At 47.7% G+C, this 22,357-nt stretch overlaps 1 protein-coding gene across 10 annotated transcripts in view; it reads right to left on the bottom strand.

Annotated features, from left to right (window-relative positions):
- Positions 1–22,357, bottom strand: part of Eva1c (eva-1 homolog C (C. elegans)) — a 78,391-nt gene that overhangs the window by 30,183 nt on the left and 25,851 nt on the right. For 4 of the 10 annotated variants that reach the window (XM_017317131.1, NM_001199210.2, NM_027627.3 and 1 more), the window contains 2 exons: positions 8,476–8,672; positions 5,238–5,361 (listed from right to left, as the gene is read on the bottom strand). The exons of 2 other annotated variants lie outside the window; for them this stretch is intronic. In XM_017317131.1, the coding sequence (XP_017172620.1) occupies positions 5,238–5,361; positions 8,476–8,547 (196 nt within the window). In that variant the 5' untranslated portion in view covers positions 8,548–8,672. Of the gene's footprint in view, positions 1–5,237; positions 5,362–8,475; positions 8,673–10,437; positions 10,591–22,357 lie in introns of all 10 variants that reach the window. 4 more of the 10 variants (NR_133573.1, NR_133572.1, NM_001316760.1 and 1 more) reach the window with 3 other exon arrangements.

The following is a 22,357-nucleotide window of genomic DNA, read 5'->3' as shown; positions in this document are numbered from 1 at the left end:
TCTCAGTGTGAGATTTTACACTGAAATCTGAGGAAAAGTTTGTCTCCTTCTACGTAAAGAGACCACTGACTCTTGGACTTGGGGTGTTGTCTTTTTGGTGAGCCGAGTCTCTCTGCAGTGGCAGGTATTTTCTGCACTGTGTCTGAGGAGGTGCTTGATCTTACCAACATTGACATTTCACTTGACGTCAAAGACCCAGGGTGACAGCTGACATTTGATGCATAAAACATGGGAGCCACGTCTGAGAGCTTTTGCAGTCAGAACGTGTTCAGAATGCCTGCTAGGAACAAAGAGCCTCCAAAGCAGAGGTGAGAGAAGCTGGCACCACCAAACTTCAACATGAACCTTTTTGTTAGTTAGTTTGTTTTTTTTCTTTGAGATAGTTACTATATAGGCCAGGCTAGACTTAAACACACTGTGTAGCTCAGGCTGGCCTTGAATTGTGCCTCAACCACCCAAGTACTGAGATCGAAGGCCTGTGTCACCATCCCAGCTTTAAAAATAAGACTAATTCTCTCTCTCTCTCTCTCTCTCTCTCTCTCTCTCTCTCTCTCTCTCTCTCTCTCTCTTCCCTTCCCTCCCTCCCTCCCTCCCTCCCTCTCTTTCATATCTCTGACTCTTTTTCCATAAGTTAGCATTTAAAAATATTACAAAGTGTTTATTTTATTTATTTAATGTGTATGAGTGCTTTGCCTGCATGTATGTATATATGTATGTATGTATGCATGCATGTATGTGTGTATGCATGTATGTATATATGTAAGTATGCATGTATGTATAATGTATGCGTGCATGTATGTATATATGCATGTATGTATGTATGTATGTATGCATGTATGTATGTGCACTACATGTGTACTTGGTGCCGGCAAAGTCCAGAAGATCCCTTGATACTGGAGTTACAAACTGTCCTGAGTCTCCATATGATGCTGGAAATTGAACCCAGGACCTCTGGAAGAACAACCAGTGCTTTTAATTGTGGAGCCATTTCTCCAATCCTGGCTATTACAATACTTTTAAAGGCACACCATGGAATAAATATTAGCCATGGCTCTTTGATTAACGAAAGCTCGGTCATTCAATGGCAGCAAACCCCACTGAAGGCAACAGGACACCCATGTGTAAAGCCACCAGATGCCCTGCCCCCGACCACACGTCCTACAGCAGAGAAGACCGGTGCATGTCATGTTGCTTCCTACTGTATTGTATTGAGTTTCCCGATTCTTTGCTAATGTGTAGGCTGTCACCTAAGAACACAGTTTTGGGTTCTAAAGGAGCAGGGGCCTCCTAGCATAACTGCTGCTCTCTAAGAGGAACAGAGTTCCGGTTGGAGCTGCTCTGAGATCTGAACAGCCTCCCAAGGGTGAGTCACCGACACACCTACTAAGAGCCCGCAGGAGCCTGGGAAGGCAGAGGCAGGACTCTGCTCAGAGCCAAGTAGAGAGCCATGCCCGCACCCCCTTTCTCCTAAACAGCCCTGGCCTGAAAAGAACTATGTCCAAATAAACCCACAGCGAGTTAAAAAGCCATCAGGTTGAAAATACAGATGTCATGGTTTTTGTTTTTTTTTTTTTTGCCAGAGTTTTTTTTCCTTTAAAAAAAAAAAGATACATTTAACACACCTAAGCTACAAACACATTGTAGCTTCTCCTCGCGATCAAATGACCAAGTGGAGGCCAGTGAGATGCTAAAGCTGATGACCTGAGATGGACCCCTGGTACCCATGCACTGGAGGGAGAGAGCCGACTCTTGCAAGTCATCCTCTGCCCTCCACAGACCTGCCCTGGCACGCCCCCTTCCCCCTCGCTCCAGTGATGGTTTTAAAGGGCCAACTGGAAGCTGCAGTCAGAGGCTACTGCCAAGTGTCGCTAGGAAGGAAAATACTGCATGTAGATAGCTCAGGGAAACACAAGAATTCAAAGTTTTCTGGGTTCAATCACCTAGACCATAATAGATATGTATTCAAAGTCTCGTCCTCCCCCTAACGCACATCACTTAGCGTCTGGACCAGTTCACGTTCACATCTCAGCACTGGGCTGTCAAAGGTCGGAGGGGCAGCAATCTGCAGTTGACAGGACTAGCTTGATCCTGGCCTTGCTCACAACTGCCACTGCAAGGGGATGTTAAAATTGAAATGGGCGCTTGGTGACTCAGAGTGTGTCCTCTGACTCCTCTGTCCTGACAGTGTACCATGCCATCACCAGCTCCCAGGACACATCCCCATCTCTGCCCTAGGAACGTCACTGCTTGTCTGAATGCACATCAGGAACCAGAACTAATTAGCCTGTTTATTGGCATCCTAGCCAGCCGTGACTCTGCTCAACTCCATCACAGGCCTGTGCTAGGCATTTTACAAACAACAGCAGCCTGCATGTCAGGGACATTTCTCCACTGGACAGCCAGGGCTATACAGAGAATCCCTGTCTCAGAAAAAAAAAAGAAAAAAGAAAAAAGAAAAAAAAAAGAAAAAGGAAGAAAAGAAAAAGAAAAAGAAAAGAAAACCAACACTGGTGTGTAGCATTTGCCAGTTTCCCTGATGTCGATAACCTTGTCATGTGGACTTCTCAGAACATGAAACTGGGGAGAGACGGACTGCTCTGTATAGCAGCACCAGACTCATGGATCGCTCTGTACGACAGCATCGGGTGCAGCTGTGATGCAAGGATCAAAGCAGAGCAAGGACCAGGCCACACAGTCTCCAGGCTTCATCCATCCCCCTGGGGCAGCCAGAGTGGGGCTTTACCTACCCTGCACCTCCTGGTGTAAACATTGCCCTGGTTTGTCTCCTCCGAATTCATGCTTGTGTACAATCCCCATTGGGATTATAGGACGGCGGGAACTTAATGTAACTGTGGTGTTTAGAGAGGGGACCTTTAAGTATTAGGACTAGAAAAGGCTTAACCACCATGGTGCGAGGCTGGGACACATCCATGTTCTGTGTGTCCGGTCTATAACATTCACAGTCTCACCACCCAGTTCTCCAGTTGCAGGCAATAGGAATGACTGCTTTTGAAAGGAATATTTGCTTTCATCATGGAGGTGGGAACTAGGGGTAGAGAAAAGGAAGCCAAATCTAAGGGCAACCAAGGGCACAGTCAAGTTTTTCAGAGTCAGCTTCAGGAGGCCCATAAAGGATGAAGGATGCAGAGACCCTGAAGTGATGATGGTCCTTCTCTGTTGCCTGAGAGAGGACTCTGTTGGGCTGTGGGGGGCTGTGAGGGGCTCATCAGGGGCTCTTCAATGTCTAGGCTTCTTTGTGGCTCTTACACTCTACAATCGTGTATGTGTGAGTGTGTAAGACAGTGTGTGTGCAGTGTGCATGTACGACAGAGTATGAGACAGCATGCACGCATGTGAGTGGGTATGTATGCATGTATGTATAAGGGGGTATAAGGCTACAACAAGGTGTATGTGATGAGGCATAGGAGAGTCTCTTGCATGCTGTGAGTGTACAGATGTGTGCATGTACAAGTCTGGGTGTGAGTGTGTTTGCAGGTACAGAACCAAAGGGCCATTCTATCTCACTCCTGCTGTTTCTGGGAGATTGTTGGAGAGAAGTCTTCTGTCTGCTGAGAGGGTCTGGGGACTGCTTTCCCAACAGGCAATAGAGCCGAGTCTTAGACCACTAGTGTCTTACAATGGACAGAGATCAAAAGCAAAAAAATCAAACAGCCGAGTTAGGCTAGCAGAGAGGGAGCTGTAGAAACAAACTATCTTTCCTGACATCCTGTTACATATTATTGCTACAACTTCTTTTCAACCCGTTGTTCAGGCAAAGCCTGCTAGAAAGAAGGTGTGAGAAGCCTGGTGTGAGAGTCCAGCTGTTAATTTTTATGTTAGTGTGTCTGTGTGGATGTGAAAGTAGAGAGGGGGCGGGTACTGGCTAGTTTTGTGTCAACTTGACACAGCTGGAGTTATCACAGAAAAAGGAGCTTCAGTTGAGGAAGTGCCTCCATGAGATCCAGCTGTAAGGCATTTTCTCAATTAGTGATCAAGGGGGTAGGTCCCCTTGTGGGTGGGACCACCTCTGGGCTGGTAGTCTTGGTTCTATAAGAGAGCAGGTTGAGCAAGCCAGGGGAAGCAAGCCAGTAAAGGCCCTCCGTGGCCTCTGCATCAGCTCCTGGTTTCTGACCTGCTTGAGTTCCAGTCCTGACTTCCTTGGTGATGAACAGCAATGTGGAAATGTAAGCTGAATAAACCCTTTCCTCCCCAACTTGCTTCTTGGTCATGATGTTTGTGCAGGAATAGAAACCCTGACTAAGGGCTGGTGAGATGGCTCAGTGGATAAGAGCACCCGACTGCTCTTCCAAAGGTCCGGAGTTCAAATCCCAGCAACCACATGGTGGCTCACAACCATCCGGAATGAGATCTGACTCCGTCTTCTGGAGTGTCTGAAAACAGCTACAGTGTACTTACATATAATAAATAAATAAAATCTAAAAAAAAAAAAAAAAAAAAAAAGAAACCCTAAGACAGGGCCTTAAGAGAGGAAAGCAGAGATTTCAAGGAAGTAAAGGAAAATGAATAATAATTCAAGTGATGTGAAGTTGGAAAGGGAACGACTGGGAGTGGAGAGGCGAGGGAGGGGGTAGAGGGGATGGAAGATGGAGGATGGGGGTGGGGATGGGGGACAGAGCAGTGGGAGAAGATCAACAAAAAGTATGCATGAAAATGCTGTTACTTTGTATGTTAATTTAAAACAAAGAAAAGAAAGTCTCCAGTGGCCTATTCCCTGGGCTTGTTGCTGCGCATCCCAAGTGTCTAAAAATGAGACCCGCTCCATGAAGAGAGGTTACTTAGAGCTTTCAGAGGGCTGATCATAAGGTCCTGGGTACTGTGGTTGGCGAAAGTCAAAGGGAAAAACACAATACTCCAGCACACCTCACATCCATGAAACTGGGGACAGCCAATTCACACACACCTGAGGTGGTGGTTGGTGGCTCTGGTGGAACCCATGCCTCTGAGCCCAGCGAAAATCAAGCCTAGTAACACTCCTGTTTCCTCTACCCCGTGGATACTTTCAATATCAATGCAGTTGACTTTTACACCTTGAGAAAGATTTTTTACATTTGAAAGACTCATAAGTAGGAGCACACATGTGTGCGTGTGCGTCTTTCTCTCTGATCTTCATGTTAGGGGATTTGGGGTTGGATAGGCAGAGGACTTTGGTCAGGAGTGTCCATGAAACCAGGGGCCAACCCCAAACACACTGTCCCCCCCACTCAGAAGTTACTTACTAGGTTGGCATTTAAAGGAGACCAGGAGGTATTTACTGCTTCCTGGACAAAGGTCAGGTCCGAAGACTCGGCTATTGACCAGGAGGTGGCAGGCCCGCTGGTTCTGGCACTCGTCCAGCACCTTCTGGAAGGAGGGGTAGAAAAAGATAGGCTTGTAAACTGCACAGGTGTCTGCTGGACCCCAAACCTGCCTTGATCTGGGCCCTAGGGGAATGAGGCTTCCCTGCCTGGCCTGAGCTGTGTCCTGGATGGAATCACATGAGGTGGGTGGGGGTGGAGCATCTCCCCATAACATCCAGAAGGAAGGGCTTGGTCCAGAGAAGTAGGACCATGGGAGAGCCACCCCCAACCAGCCACAGTGGGCAATGTGATGGACTCTTTTAAAAGTGCAGTCCCTCAGAGAATCCAGGGGACGTGAGTGCCATCAAGTCACTTCTGATTGTTCAGCAAGGGGGCAATTCAAGTTTTAAAGCTGAGACATTATGGCCAGGAATTATGGCCACACCTCCTTACTGTTAGAAAGGCCACTGACCGGCTTTAGGAATCTGGGGAAAGCTTCAAACACACAAAGTTTGTTCCACCAAATAAAATAAAAGCGATTCCCACCCTTAACGAACTCAAGGGCATTAGCCTGTGACCTTGCTGCTGAATGGTTTCTTTAGTGGAATACTCAGTCAACAAACTTCTCCCGCAACCCCTCTGGAAGCTTGTAGAAAACCCTACACTGTCTTATGGAAAGATCCACGCCGTCCTGCTGCTCCTCTGGGCTCTGGCTCCCAGAGAACGCCCTGCCCGGAATAAACTCAGGTCCTAGCCTTGGTTCTAATGAAAGAGATACCAAACCCAGAAAGGGAACTGTACTCAAGAGACTGCACATACTTTAGGACTTAACTCTATGCAAATTTTTGAGCTTTCCCGAGTTACCATGTCCTTATAGGCAGCTCAAGGAACACATATTTCCATGAAGGGTGTTGGTCCTGCCATGTCACCTACCCAGGAGATATGGATCAGAAAGAACTCCCAAGGGGAGGACCCTTTATCCCCCTGGGAGGCACAGCTCTCGAATGATGGCACACCCTGGCATGGCTACTGGTCTTGGTAAACTACACAGCCTTTGGATGTTTCCGTAAGGTTCTTCCATCATGGCCTTGGAGCAGGCTCTGAGGCAGACTGTGCTCAAACCACGTTACCAACTGCAAAATGCAGAGAGGCGCCATGGTGGCTACCTTGGCAGATGTTAACCTGTCCCTACCTTAAACACCACTGCCCCTGGGGACACTGGCTGACTCAGTATAGTGTGAAGCCCCAGGGGGCAGGAACTTGCTGAGCTGCGCAGGGCTGTTCCTGGCAGCCTCAGCCTCTGATTGTGTTCGCAGATGCTAACAAGTCAGCCTAAATGAACTTCCTCTTCCCTCAGGGCACCAGGCTGGAGCAAGGATGCGGGTGCCAGCAGTTCACACTTTCAACCTCGGGTACTTCTGTGCTCCTGGTGCTGGCCAGCTCTCCTCTCATGCACCTTGGAGGGCAGCAGAGGGCCTGGCCACCCGGGTTGGGTAAGGGGGGCGGGAGGGGGGGGATGGGCGACAGGACTGTAGTTCTTGGAAGGGAGGCTGGGAGGGAGGGAGGCTGGGAGGGAGGGACTGGGGCAGGGTGGGGCACTCAAAGACACTCTGCTTGACTTGCAAAGAAACAGGTTGTCATCACAGCACAGAAGCCATGTCCAGGGACTCGTCAGCCAGACACATTCTTTTCTGTTGTTCACCAATCACACACCCAGATGCTATGGTTTTTGGACTGAATACATGGGATGAAAAATGGAAGAACTTTTGTGTCGTCTCATATTTTTGCTTCTTCTCTGTGGGCATTAGAAAAGGTATACGGAAGGCTCCTTAGACCTTCTGGTAAATTTACCTTCATCCACATATTCTATGCTGAGCATGATCAAGCTGACTTCTAACACCATCTGTTGCAAAGAACTCGAGAGGCATTAAAATCATCCCAGGACAGTGACTTAGTAATCTTAGCCAGGTAGTTGGGGTAACAGGTTATAAATTGCTTGGATAAAGTTGGCCTGTAATCCAAGCTTTTGTGCAAAGACAGCAGGGTGGAGGTTCATGGCCTACCTGGGCTACAGAGCAAGTTCAAAGCTAGCCTGGGCAACTTAGCAAGATACTGTCTCAAATATGAAAAGGGGGGGGAGGGAGCTGAGACTATAGCTTGCCTAAGGCTATAATGCTTGTCTAGTGTGCAGGAGATCCTAGGTTCAGCCAATCCCCAGTACTGAAAAAAGTTGCACGTATAAGCCACAAATGGGCTAATTCCACCAGTGAAAAAAATTGATCTCTGTGTGTACCATTCTTTTTCTCAAAATTACCCAAGGGGGAGAAAAAGAAAAAAGATGGGGAGGAGAAGGGAGAGGAAAGAGGAGGGGGATGAAGAGGAAGAAGAGTAGGAGGAAGAGAATGAAGAAGGAGTGAAGGAGGAGGAGGAAAAGGAGGAGGAGGAGGGAGAGGAGGAAGAGGAAGAGGAAGGAGAAGGAGAAGAAGAAGAAAGAAGAAGAAGAAGAAGAAGAAGAAGAAGAAGAAGAAGAAGAAGAAGAAGAAGAAGAAGAAGATGTTGTTGTTGTTGTTGTGAAGTTGTTGTGAAGTTGTTGTTGTTTTCCCTGGCATTGTTCAAAAGAAAAACAAATTCAGCCAAGACCACTCAAAATATTCTCCAAGTGAGAATAACATGGTCGTCTACAGATGGAGAAGCAAACCATGAGACACAGAAGACAACTAGTGATGACTCTTGGGCCTTTCTTTAGGAAGCTCGTGACTGCCAATCCTGGTATCAGAAAGACATGTGGGGTTTCCACCTTCCCCATGGGGGCATTTATCAGTGATATGGGCCTGTAGGTTGAAGTCCAGCATAGCTGTTTTGCTTCACTGCAGTAAAGAGAGCACCTGTGACCAACTTCATATTGAATGTGTGCAGAGGGAACACTTTATCTCACAGGGATTCCATTTGTACTCTATGACAAAGACTCATTTTGAGAAGCAAGTAGTAGCTCACCTGCAAAAATGAATGATGTATAATAATTGGTGTTTTCATGGATATTTGCTTTGAATAAACTGTAAAAATCACACACACACACATAAATGCAGGGAAGAAGGGGAGAAAGAGATGGACAGAGGTAGAGAAAAGAGAGGGGGGAAAACCTATTTCATGATCTTAGAACACCCACAAAACGCAATACCTGCAAAGTGGTGGATGCCACACAGGTCAGGTTGTCTTCCCTCTGGGAGATGGGCTCCTGGGAACTACACATTTGGTAATCTTGCCCATAAAATGCCGACTGGACACTTATTGTTGAATGCCGAGGGCACTGTAGATTCAGATAGTCCCCGTCACAGGCATAGGCAGTGTGGTTTTGCAGGAGTTTGGTTAAGTAACCTGGAAAATATTCAGCTGGGTTACAGGAGCCCCAGGAAGCCCCCTTCCCCATTCCTGCACAGATTTCAGAGCAAGGAGATGCTAGTGGCCCTGAGGCAGGGGCTGCTGAGTTAAAAAGGTGTGGGCATATATAGCTTCTGCAGAAGACCTGGGGCCGGTGACCAAAGGAGGCCACAGGGGGCTGTGGGGTCAGATGCTGGCTTTCCTGTCTGGGCCAGGTATCTTGGTCTGTGATGGCCTGGTGCAAGGCTGGACGGCTCCATTCCCTTCAGGCAGCACACTAAGGGGTTGGACATGAGCCCAGGGAATCTGGAAGAGCCTAAGAACTAGTAAAATATGCTGAGTGGGTGTCCCTGGGCGTGTGGACACCCGTCCCGAGGACGACTTGAGTTCTCTAATCTCCAGGCCTTCCTGGAGTAAGGGGATGGCATTAAACTTCAGGAAACCACTCCTGGGCCTGCCTCACCCCAGAGAGGAAAGCTGGGGGTGGGGGGCAGCCTGCACAGGGTAAGGCCTGCCGGGAAGAAGTTCAGCGGGGCAGGCGGGAGGTGGTGGGAAATACAGTAGAGCTTTGTTGTGGACTGAATAATGTATCTCCGTGTTCCTACTGTAGCTCAGAATGTGACTTGATTTGAAAACAGGAACACAGTTATAAGTAGTTAAAAGGAGGGCATCTGGAGCTCAGGGGAAACTTTTAATGCTGTATGGTGAGTGTCCCCATCAGGAGACAAGACAAGAAAGGGAGAGAGAGAGAGAAAGGAGAGAGAGAGAGAAAGGAAGAGAAAGAGAGAGAAAAAGGAGAAAGGGAAAGAAAGGAAGGAAAGAAGGAAGGAAGGAAAGAAAGGAAGGAAGGAAGGAAGGAAGGAAGGAAGGAAGAAAGAAAGGAGGAAGGAAGGGAGGAAGGAAGAAAGAAAGCAGGCAGCAGACAATGATGTGAAGAGCCAAGGGACAGGGGATGGATGTACATGCGCCAAGGGCAGCCAAGGATGGCCAGCCATCAGGAGAAACTGAGGTTCATAGCTTTGCCAACATCTTGATTTCAGACCCCTGGGGCTACAGGAATGGGGGATTCTGAGGTACACAGCCACCCATCTTGGAAACTGTTCCCAGCAGCCACAGGAACAAAAGTACACCCCACATGCCCTTCTCCCCGGGTGACTTCTCAAGCAGTGTGTGTGGGGGGGGGGGGGGAGTCAGGCTGGGCCTGGGCTCTGAGAAGCTCTGGTGACCAACAACCTGGCATGCCTGGAGCTTGGGCTGGTTCTCAGAAAGGAAGAAGTAAGATCTGGCCAGAGTGTAGCTCTCCCTCCTTCTCACACCTCATGAGGTGAACAGCGAGGCTCCTGGGATCGGAGCCAGGGGCTTTCTGCTGAGGTGTGTGTGGGATCTGCTGGGCAGACTGACAGGGAAGCTTTAGGGGAAGAAGGGCAGTCCCTAAAGTCTCGGATTCCCACACAGCCGACCCATGCCTATGTGGTCTCATTCCGGCTTCAAAATCTCTCAGATGTGTAATTCCCGACTAAAAGTAGCTAGGCTTCCTGGACACTCACACGCAGTCTGGCCTGCGTCATTCTCTTCATACGTGAGTGTTCTGAGGACGGCTGCAAGTGCCCTCTGGAAGGCATACCCTAGCCATAGTGTCCCCTTCCTCCCCCTCCCCCTCTTCCCCCTCCCCCTCTTCCCCCTCCCCCTCTTCTCCCTCCCCCTCTTCCCCCTCCCCCTTCCTGTCTTCCTCCTCCTCCTCCTCTTCCTTTTGGGAAGCTACCTTGCTCAGAGAAGCGATGTCTAATAGGAACAGCAAAAGGAAATCAGGCATGAGTTTGAATCTGATTCTTGCTTCTCTACCACCAGCCCTCAACTTCATAGGCTGTGGGTCAGTGTCTCCTTGCACAGCATGCAGAGAAGGGGAGCCTCTGACCTAGTGACAAGCAGCAGTAATTCAGGGTCTCTATATGGGTTTCAACGCCCTACAGGGTACAACCCTCTCCCTGCAGGAAATCAGGGTGGTTACTTTTGAAGGGCCAGCAGTTATTCTGAAATGTGCTAGGCAGGGACCCCCTCCACTTGATCCCTTTGGATATCTCCTTAAAACTTCCTGTCCATCAGCCCCCTGTCCCCAGAACCCTGCTGAATGGCCAGTTGACTACAACTTCCAAGTAACTCTCAGAGGATGCCTTTGGCTTAAGGCTCATTGTTTATGCGAGCGATGGTTTGCTCCTCTGATAGTTACAGGTCAGGACAGGGTGGAGTCTTGAGACAGAAGAGCTCTGGTCCTGGATGCCTGTACAGAGCGCTCTGTAATAGTTCATCTTGATGCTAACTGAGATCATTTGAAGGGTTGTCTGTGAGGTTGCCAGAAAGGTTTAGCTGAGGAGGGAAGACCCGCCCTAAATGCAGATGGCACCATTCCATGGCCGGGGTCCCAGACTGAAAAGTGGTTAAAGGGGCTGGGGAGATGGCTCGGTGATTATGAGCCCTGGCTGTGCCATCATGAGAATCAGAGCACAGATGCCATCACCCGTGTAAGGAGCCAGAGTTCCGTGCATGCTGTAACCAAAGGTCAAAGTGGGGCAGAGCCCAGAGGATTCCTGGTGCTTGCTGACTTCCAGGGTAGCTGAGAAAATGTGAGCCCTGTGTTCCCCACCTCAGAGTGGTAGGTAGAGAGAGGTAGAGGGGGCAACCTGATGCCCTCTTCCGTGGGGCTCCACGTACACACGTATTCATGCACCAATGCACATGCGCACATAAACTCACACAGAACCAGACCCTCCACAAAAAGACAGAAGCAAAGAAGGAAACAAAACAACAATACTGATAATAATAATAATAATAATAATAATAATAAATTTAAATTGAGGAAAGAGGAGGAAGCAAGATGGGTCTAGAACATCTCTTTGCCTCCTGACCAGACACAGTGTGCACTCCTGACATAGTGGACTCTAGCCTCAAACCATGAGCCAAGATAAACCTCCTCCTGGCCTTGCTCCTCCTTGGGTCGTTGGCCACAGCAATGAGGAAAGGCACAAATCCAAACTGCTTACTGCACAGATCATCACAGGAGCAACAGGGGAACCCTGCCCATGCTGGGTTAGCACCTCTCCTCAATCTATGAACCATGTTCTCTTCCCGTGAAACAGAGCTTGACCTCTGTGGGACCATTTCCATCAAAACACACATGTATATGCCACACCCAAACCACGTGCTCTGACCCACATTTTTTATCCTGGCAGTACTCAGAACGGACTAATGAAAGATAGTCCAGGCCCTCTTACTCTGAGCCATAAAGAGGACATTTGTACAGTAAAGTCTGCATTATATTTAGCCCAGTCCCTGTTTCAAAACTGGGTCCACGACTTGGTTTTTAAACCAAGGACTAGAGACATAGGGTATGAAGCCTTAGGTTTGAACTCTTGTCTTTGAAAATGAATTATCAAACCACACACACACACACACACACACACACACACACACACACACACACACACACAAAGACACAGGGGTACCTTACCTTAATTCCACATCACTGAATGAAATAGTCTGAAAAGTAGCATACTATATACCATGCAGTTATAATTATATGATGTTCTGGGAAAGTGTGGATACAAAAGAAAGATCACCACTGACAGGAGTTACAGAAAGGGAGGGAGGAACAGGCAGAGCATAGTGGACACTCAGGGTTGTAAAACTACTAGCTGATGTCTGATATTATGATGGTAGATGTATGTCACTCACACTGGCCCAAACTCTTACGTACACCACTGCGAGTGAATCCGACAGATGCTATGGATACTGGGGGAACCCACCTGTGGCCTTGGCACTACAGAGGCAGAAGCAGGAGCATGGAGAATTCAAGGCCAGCCTGAGCTACATAGTATCTGTGACATCCCAACATAGTTATTATTGACCCTCAAGAATTGTTATTAGGAGGGAAGCACGGGGGCCAGGCAACACTGGGAACAGATGCTAAGACAGTGAGTCCAGGAAAGAAGACATATAGTCATTGGCCTGAGGGTGACGGTGGCCTTAAGAAACTGGAAAAGCTAGAGAAAAGAAGCCCACAGGCTTCAGAATGGAGCCACCTCCACATCCGACTTTAATCCTCTAGAAATACAGATCTGTGTTCTGTGTGGGTGCACGTGTGTGCATACATACATGTGTGCACACACACATGTACAAGTGCATGCACGTCTGCTCACATGTTCATGCGGGCCAGAGAGCAACGTCTGATGTCTTCTCTTGGGTGTTGGCCACCTTTCTCACTGAGAACAGGTACTTCATTGCCCAGAGCTTTCCAAGTGGGCTACTAGTTAGACGGCCAGCCAATCTGCCTGCCTCCACCTCTCCATCACCAGAATACGAGCCGTTCCACCTTGCTTCTGTTCTTCCATGGCTGCTCAGGAATTAAGCGAGAGCTTTACAGCTGACATTCCCAGCAGCCCCTCTGTGCTGTTTTGAGGCTAAAGTTTGTGGCAATTTGGTTTCTTCGGTGACTGCTGAACGACCTGGGACACACGAGAGACCCAGAGTTGGAGGTTTAAGGGTGGTTTTTTAGGGAAAGATTTTAAAGATAAGTATGTTTGGATTAAAGTGAGGAAAACCTATGGATGGATGTATTTGTATATGTCAATAGACATCAAATGAGTTCTAGATCATGTGCAAGTTATGCTTCTTACTGTGAGATGTGGCCAATAAGTTTGAAAGTGAATATTGACAAGAAACTGCTTAGAATGAGAGATCATGGGTCCCAGTGTAAATACAGCAAAGGAGATGTGTGTGGGAGGAACCAAAGTCCAGGGGGACTGAGGGCTCGCCGGGAGGCATCATAAGCTCAGAGGGGAAGTACAACTGTGAGCCAAAAGTCCCTTGAAGGCAGAGCAATAGGATGCCCCAGAGGGGACAAGAAGGTGGCTCAGTGTATAAATGTGCTTGCCACCAAGCCTGACAACCTGAGTTCAACCCCTGGGAGCCACAAGGCGGAAGGAGGAGAGAAGTAGTCCCACAGCTTGACCTCTGACCTCCACTGCAAATGCCATAGCAAGAATGCACACACGTGGGTGTACACACACACACAAAACCATATCCACACCACACATATCACACACATATACATAGTTACACACATACCATACACAATCACACACAAATACATACACCACACACACACACACATATACCATACACACACCACATACATACATGGCACACACCACACATACCTGCACACAACACACACACAGACCACACACTCACACTATAAATAAATGTAATAATAATAGAAAAAGAAATATCACAGAGCAGTCTAGAAGAGCTACTAAACGTGGAGAGGCTTCTGTACAATAAATGGGGATCCCCTCAGGGTCAAGGGCACCTCAAAAGAGAGAGGGGCAGAGCAGCCCGCTGCCGGGGTCGTCCACCTGCATCCGGTTCTCTGGGGTGAGGGAGAGCCCGCTCGCTCTCGGTCACCAATGTGCATGTGCTGTTCGGTGATCACATTTGGCTTCCTCACACCTTGTTTCTCAGCTGCTTTAAAAGAAGCAGTTACGGGTGCTGGCTTTGGTTATGACTTCTCTCTGGATCATACTGGATGAGCCAAATGCTTTCTATTGTCATGGTCCCTACCCAGGGTTTTACAATCTAACTCTGCTTACCATCTTAGACTGAAGTGAACTGCTTTGTCCTGTTTCTTCAGACAACGCCCCAGGCAGCCCAGGATGGCTTCCACCCTGCTATTTACATGAAGCTGATGTTGAACTCCCAGTCTAAGTGCTGAGATCACAGGGGAGGCCACCCCCCCCTGCTGAGACAGGTCTCTTACATTGTATACCAGCACCCTGGCCCATAACCTACCATGTTACCCAGGCTGGTCTAGAACTTCTGGCAATCCTCCTGCCTCAGCTACCCGAATTTTGGGTTTAACAGTATGAGCAGCAATGCCCAGCATAAGTAGACATGTGTATTCTTTTTTTAAAAAATCTGTCTTTAAAGTCCAGCGTTACCTGAGAGATTTTGCTGGTTAAACTGGTGAGTGAGGGCTTACCATAAGGTAGGTGCAGACCTTCCTGTGAGCTGGGAGCCTGGCCACAGCTTGTGATTATCACTCAGACGCTCATCCCTGGCAAAGGGCCACCCTATATTACCAGAACTCTGGCAGCTTCTCCAGCCAGAATCTTCCTCAAAGGAACAACTGAAAGGCTGGTCTTGAGGAGACCTAAGAGTGAGACTAGATAAAGGGCTTTTATGTTCTTGTACTATAAATAGAGATGGGGAGTTTGCTAAAGAGTCATGGAGCTGGGAGTTGCTCTCCATCTTTGGGAAGAAGTAGAGAATGGAGATGAGATGACTCAGTTGATAAAGACACCTGCCACATGTAGAAGAATGTGAAACGATCCATTCTTATCTCCTTTTACAAAGCTCAAGTCTAAGTGGAACAAGGACCTCCACATAAAACCAGATACACTGAAACTTATAGAGGAGAAAGTGGGGAAGAGCCTCGAACACATGGGCACAGGGGGAAAATTCCTGAATAGAACAGCAATGGCTTGTGCTGTAAGATCGAGAATCAACAAATGGGACCTCATAAAATGGCAAAGCTTCTGTAAGGCAAAGGACACTGTCAATAAGACAAAAAGGCAACCAACAGATTGGGAAAGGATCTTTACCTATCCTACATCCGATAGAGGGTAAATATCCAATATATACAAAGAACTCAAGAAGTTAGACTCCAGAAAACCAAATAACCCTATTTAAAAATGGGGCACAGAGCTAAATAAAGAATTCTCACCTGAGGAATACCGAATGGCTGAGAAGCACCTGAAAAAATGTTCGACATCCTTCGTCATCAGGGAAATGCAAATCAAAACAACGCTGAGATTTCACCTCATGCCAGTCAGAATGGCTAAGATCAAAATTTCAGGTGACAGCAGATGATGGCGAGGATATGGAGAAAGAGGAACACTCCTCTACCGCTGGTGGGATTGCAAGCTGGTACAACCACTCTGGAAATCAGTTTGGTGGTTCCTCAGAAAATTGGACATAGTACTACCAGAGGATCCAACAATACCACTCCTGGGCATATACCCAGAAGATGCCCCAACATGTAATAAGGACACATGCTCCACTATGTTCATAGCAGCCTTATTTATAATAGCCAGAAGCTGGAAAGAACCCAGATGTCCCTCAACAGAGGAATGGATAGAGAAAATGTGGTACATTTACACCCCTTCAACTCCTTGGGTCCTTTCTCTAGCTCCTTCATTGGGGACCCTGTGGTCTGTCTAATGGATGGCTGTGAGCATCCACTTCTGTATTTGTCAGGCACTGGCAGAGCCTCTCAGGAGACAGCTATATCAGGCTCCTGTGAGCAAGCTCTTGTTGGCTTCCACAATAGTGTCTGGGTTTGGTGGTTGTATATGGGATGGATCCCCAGGTGGGGCAGTCTCTATATGATCATTCCTTTAGTGTCTGCTACATACTTTGTCTCTGTAACTTCTTACATGGGTATTTTGTTCCCCCTTCTGGAACGAAGTATCCACACTTCGGCTTCCTTCTTCTTGAGTTTCATGTGTTTTGCAAATTGTATCTTGGGTATTCTGAGCAGCCAACTTTTATGTGTGTGTGTGTGTGTGTGTGTGTGTGTGTGTGTGTGTAAACATGGGTATATGTGTGAGTTAAATGAACCATTCTTATGCTAGTGTATGGAACACATCATTCTTAAATGCTCCTCACTTGCATGCCCTAAAGTGCAGTCTGGGCCAAGACCTACATCTATCTAACTGGGATGACTGCAGAGTCCCTTAAACCTTTGGAACCCTTGTGAGCGGGCCAGTGAAGGTGGGAGGAGGCAGAGGATTAAAGGTCAAGTCAAAGGTTTAAACAGCATTTGGCTGTGATGCTCACCTCTCAATACTGATGCCCAAGATTTATTTACAGTATCTCGGGCATAAGCATCCTTTACCTGTCATAAGCTACTGTGCGACTCTGGCGTGTTTCTGTTCACATCCACCTTGAAGAGTTCTCATTGGTGGAATCCAGAGCAGCCTCTCACTCCCTCTGGTCTTTAGACAGCTCAGAGATAAGCACTCAGCCCAGAAGCTGCCCTTGTGGGTCAGAACCTTAGCCGCTGAGCTATGGAGACATGACTGCCCTCTCTCCATTCTCCTTTGCTTTCCCCCTTCTTGGTTCAGCATTCAAGTCTTGTCTAAACATTCCTAATTGCTATATAGTTTTCTTTCTGTTGCTGTGGCTAAAGAAAACAAAAACTGACCAAAAGTCACTTAGGAAGAAAGGTTTGTTTCTGCTTGCGTTCCAGGTTCCAGTGGGTCACTGCAGAGAAATCGGGCCCTTGAAACCTAAAGCCTCAGGTCACAGGACAGCCATCATCACCAGCCAAGAGGAACAAGTAAAATGCGCTTAGGTTCTCTATGCTCTGTAGTTCAGGGCCTAAAACCAGAGAATGGTAGCTCCACTTTCAGGCTGGGTGTTTCCACACCGGTTAACACCGTCAAGATAAACCCCACAAACATGCTCACAGGGTATATAGTTTTATGTCGGCTTGACACAAGCTAGAGTCATCTGCATGAAGGGGGACTCAATTGAGAAAATGCTTCCATAAGATCCAGCTGCAGGGCATTTTCTTAATTAGTGATTGATGGGGAAGGGTCCAGCCTATTGTGGGTGGTGCCATCTCTGGACTGGTGGTCCTGGGTTCTATAAGAAAGCAGGCTGAGAAAGCCATGAGGCACACAAGCCAGTAAGCAGCACTCTACCATGGCCTCTGCAGCAGCCCCTGCCTCCAGGTTCTTGCCCTGCTTGAGTTCCTGTCCTGACTTCCTTCAATGATGGACGATAATGTGGAGCTATAAGCTGAATAAACTCTTTCCTCCCCAACTTGCTTTTGGTCATGGTGTTTGACCACAGCAATACAAACTGTGACATAGACACCAGAGGTAATTCTAGAGTATGTTGATTTGGAATCAAAAATAATTACTACACACATATGCAGAGGGGGCCAAATGGGCTGTCAAGCCTTTTTCCCTTTTTCTCTTTTGAAATCAGAGATACTCCAAGTTTTCTGAGGGCTAAAGTTGCCTAAGTCACTCAGTGAGCAATGTCATTGGCTCCACATCCAGGTGCTAAAGTCCTGAGTCACCAGAGGACAATGTCACAATTTCACAACAGTTCTGGAAAGAGAAAGGAATTCAATTGTTCTATCCTGGCCTTCCTCTCATCTCTAAAAAAAAAGCAATTGAAGTGGTCCCCTCCTCTCCTGATAAGAGACCACGCCCTTCTAGTCACACAATCTAGAGGTGTCTCTGCATGTTTGAAGTTCATTTCCAGAAAAACATAGTTTTCCTTTCATGTTTGTTGAGTGTGTTTAGAGCCAAGAGTTGGCGTCTTTTGGGTGTTGGAAGGCTCCTCCACAGGTAAAGAGACCACCATTAGGTCCTACATGCCAAGAGCAGCAAGACCAAAGAGGAAGCTTGGGGGGAGGGGTGGACTAGGAATGTCTACTTAGAGGTAGAGTGTTTGCTGTGCGTGCACACACACACACACACACACACACACAGAGCCCTGGCTTCAAGTCCCAGCATCACCCCAAACAAACAAAAACCGTGGCTACGTGGCAGAGTACTTGCCTAGCATGGTTGAAGCCATTTGGGAGCCATCTCTGAACCCTTTAGAAAAAAGGTCCGAAGATAAAGAAACTACACCCATCTGCTTGTTTCTTAGATACCTGAGGGAGATGTCACACGAGGTCATGGGCAGCAACAGTAGAAATTACAATTCTTAAATTCAGTTCTGGCCAAAAAGCTGACCAGATAAGAAGAGGACACCTGAAGCTTGGAGCAGACAGGTGCTTTCGGCATGGGAGGAAACCCACCTTGTTTCTAGTGGTTTCTAGGGGCCAGGGGGTCTGTCATCGAACTGACCAGCAAACACTGGGGCAATGGGAAGAGGGCAAAGGAGATGTTTGCCACTTGGAAAGCTGAGCCACAAAACCTGTCGTGATGGGACACCTCTGTTCTTGCTTTCCCACTTGCTGTCCTACATGGACAAAAGCTAACTGAGACCCCAAAGGATGGGGCTGTACCAAGAGGGAAGGAGCCTGGATCCTTAAGTGATTACACAGAGTAAAGTTTCCTTGATTTTCCAATCTCACAGAGCAATGGCCGGAGCAGGAACTAACCCTCCATTCTGTTCTGCCACCAGGGGTTCTTGGTTGCAACAGCTAGCTTACGTTGTATCAAGAATCTGCAATCCTTACAGCAGTGGCTTACCTTAAGTAAGCCGCTGGTCGGATTTTGAAAAGTAACAGCATTAATGGCAGGTGAGATTTTGAAAAGTTACTGTTTTGTGATGGTGTTCTAGATCCCCATTCCACTAACTCCTGTAAAACCAAGACATTAACCAATAGCCCACCCAACGACCAGGTAACTTCCTGGAATGCTAGGAGTTTGTTTCACCTGCCCAAGGACTAGTAACTTCCTGAAATGCTGGGAGTTGTAGTTCTTAGGAAATAACAAAGCCACATGGGAAAATATGGTGGCCATGTTGGTTTGTCCTTAAAAGCCTCTGTAACACATGCCCCAGGGCGACTCAGCTGGAAATTCCAGGGAGTGGTCCTTAACAAAATCCATCCTGGTCAGTATTTAACTACAGCTTGCTTCGAAATTGACTCCAAATTGTGGAACTCGGTTTTCTCCGGCAAATCTCAGGATTAACACTTTCCAAAGCCTCATTGGGGAAAACTTTTCTTTGAACTACGACAGGGGACTGCAGAGATGGCTCACTGGCTAAAGAGCATGGGCTGCTCCTGTGGAGGACATAAGTTTGGCTCCCAGCACACACACTGGTCAGTCCACAGCCTTCTGTAACTGCAGCTCCAGGAGATCCGACTCCCTCTTCTGGCCTCCTCAGATGCCCACACGCATACACAGAGACAACCACATATACATCTATGAAAAGTAAAAGTGAATTTTTAAAACAGCTTGCTTCTGGGTCGTGTTGGCTTATGCCCGTAGACCCTGCTTGAATGGGAGGAACTTGGCAAGCTTGAGGCCAGCCAGGTATACACAGTGAGTCCCAGACCATCCGGGGCCACGCAGCAAGCTCCCTTCTGAAAATAAAACCGAAAAGAACAGACAACAGCAACAAAGACCGTGCTGCAGGGGAGCCACAGATGAAAGGAGTTAAGTTACAGCGGGGGGAGAAGGGATGAGGTTTCACATGTTAGCCTCCAATCTCGATATTCACTATGCAGCTGAGTTAACCATGACATGAACCTCTGATGGAATGCCAAGGAAACTGAGCATGGCGAGGAGTGGGGACTGAGTACCACAGTGTTCAGAGGCAGGTTACTAAGCTTAGGTAATCTCATCGTAGTAGCACCTCCTGAATGCAATACCGGCCGCTATATAAGAAGGCAACGAGGCTCGACGAAGCAGACGCACCTGCGCCTGTGATGCCCGATGGTAACTCAAGCTTCCTCCAGCAAGGAGATGTTAGCACCAGATGTTGGCCTTTGACCTTGAACTGAAACTACGATCCATCTAATTTTTTTTTTCTGTATATGTTTATACCCAGCTTGAGGTATTTTGGTGACAATATTTAAAAATGAACTAGTAAGATAAAGACTGAAAAACAAAGAGATTGGCCAGCCAAGGTTTGTTGAAAAGAGAAAACCTAAGAGGGGGAAGAACAACCAATATCCTAAATGTTCTGCTTTCAGGCTTAGTGTGAACTCAGGAACACAGCATCTTAGAGAGGGGGAGAGGCTCAGCTTCACAAGGGAATGATGTCATGGGCCACTTGCCTCCAGTTTAGGGATGCTGAGAAGACATGCATATTCACACATACACACAGAGAGAGGGGGATTGTGGGATAGGGAGGGGAGAGGAAGAGGGAGAGGGAGAGGGAGAGGGAGAGGGAGAGGGAGAGGGAGAGGGAGAGGGAGAGGGAGAGGGAGAGGGAGAGGGAGAGGGAGAGGGAGAGGGAGAGGGAGAGAGATATGAGGTTTTCAAATGCCTGATGTCAGTTCTCCGGCACCCTTCCTCAACACAACAACTATTTTCTTTGACAATAAAACTGCTTGGTTGTCTTAAAACCAAACAATCTTATTGCCAAAGGCACGGACTTTCCCCATATGCTGTTCAATAACACTCAAAATTCAAGTATTCCCAAATGTCTCAATGTGGAAAGAATAATCGTAACAATTACCGGCTTCCCCATGATGGGAGCTCTTGGTTCTGTGGCTTTTGCCGAGGGGGCAGCATGCCACAGCCAGCCGCACTGCCTCCCCACCCGGAGGCTTTCTAACACTTCTGTTGGTTTCTTCTTCTGTGTCTCTGTGCACTGACCCACTGGTTTAAGGACATGCTTCCCCTCTGTACTCACATATGTCTTAAGTGGATGTTTTCTGCATGGACAGCCACATATATGCAATAATGCATCACTCTAAAACAGAGATGCAGGCTAGAGAGATGGCTCATTGGTCACAAGCACGTGCTGCCCATGCAGGGGATTCGAGCTCAGTCCTCAGCACTGTATAGTAGGGTGCCTCGTATCTGCCTGTGACTCCAGCTCCCAGGATCTGACGCCTTCTTTTGAACTCCTCAGCCACCCAAACCAGATGTGCCCATACACACCCTATCCTCAACAAATATCCATAACTTAAATTTAACCTAAAGCCTCTGTGGATACAGGTATGCACACTGAGGATCGTGTCGCTTGGTGCTTTCGGAGTTGAGTATACCTATACACAGCATGCGTAGCTCTGACAACCTAGCTACAGAGCCACTGTCCCATCTGCAGGCCACTGCTGACTGACGTCATCTGGTGAAATGTGAGTGCGTTCATCTGTGTGGAGAGCAGGTCCTTATGCTTGTTTGTTAGCCATGACCCCAACTCTGCCATAATTATTCTGCATATGGTCAGTGTTGGCCACACCCCCCAAATCTACTGTAATTACAACTGAGGACACGGATAGTTTTTCCCTTTGGAATACTTTGTCAATGGCCATGGTTTCTAGTGCCTAGAAATGTAAGGTGTATGTGTGCATGAATTATTTTTCTATTTATTTATGTATTTATTGTTTTTATGTACATTGGTGTTTGGCCTACGTGTATTTCTGTAATAAATAACTCTGGAACCAGAGTTACAAACAGTTGTGAGCTGCTATGTGGGTGTTAGGACTTTTACCTGAGTGCTCTCACTGGCTGAGCCATCTCTCCAGCCCCAGTGAATTATTTTTGGTTTAAGAGTAAGAGAGCCAGGGAGGAAGGCTAGCCAAGCCAGAGCTGAATGCGCAGCAGGTGGAGTCCTCGTGAGCCGTCACGACTTGCAGAGTTCTCTCTACAGTGTGCTGCATGTATGTGCGAACACCCATCCCTGGGTGTGCATGGGGTAACAGCTCCAGAAAGGTCAGCAGATATGAAAGTCCTCAGAACTCGGGTTCTTTATTTGAAACCACCGAGAGAGAGCTAAGGAGACTGGTCATGAGTTCTTCAGCCAGGGCCACAGAGGGGGGTTAAAGCCAGGGAGTTACAACTATGTAGCAAGATGGGACTCCAAAAGCAAAGCAACAAACAAAACCGTGTATCTTTGTATAACACTTGCAGTCTTCCCGTACTGATCAAGCACCTCTTGATCACTTAGGATGCTGACTGTAGCTCAGAACTAAGGTGCTT

This window comes from Mus musculus, chromosome 16 (genome assembly GCF_000001635.26).
Source record: "Mus musculus strain C57BL/6J chromosome 16, GRCm38.p6 C57BL/6J".
Classification (NCBI taxonomy): Eukaryota; Metazoa; Chordata; class Mammalia; order Rodentia; family Muridae; genus Mus; species Mus musculus.
Note: the sequence above shows the minus strand (reverse complement) of the source record. Positions and strands in the feature narration are given on the sequence as shown.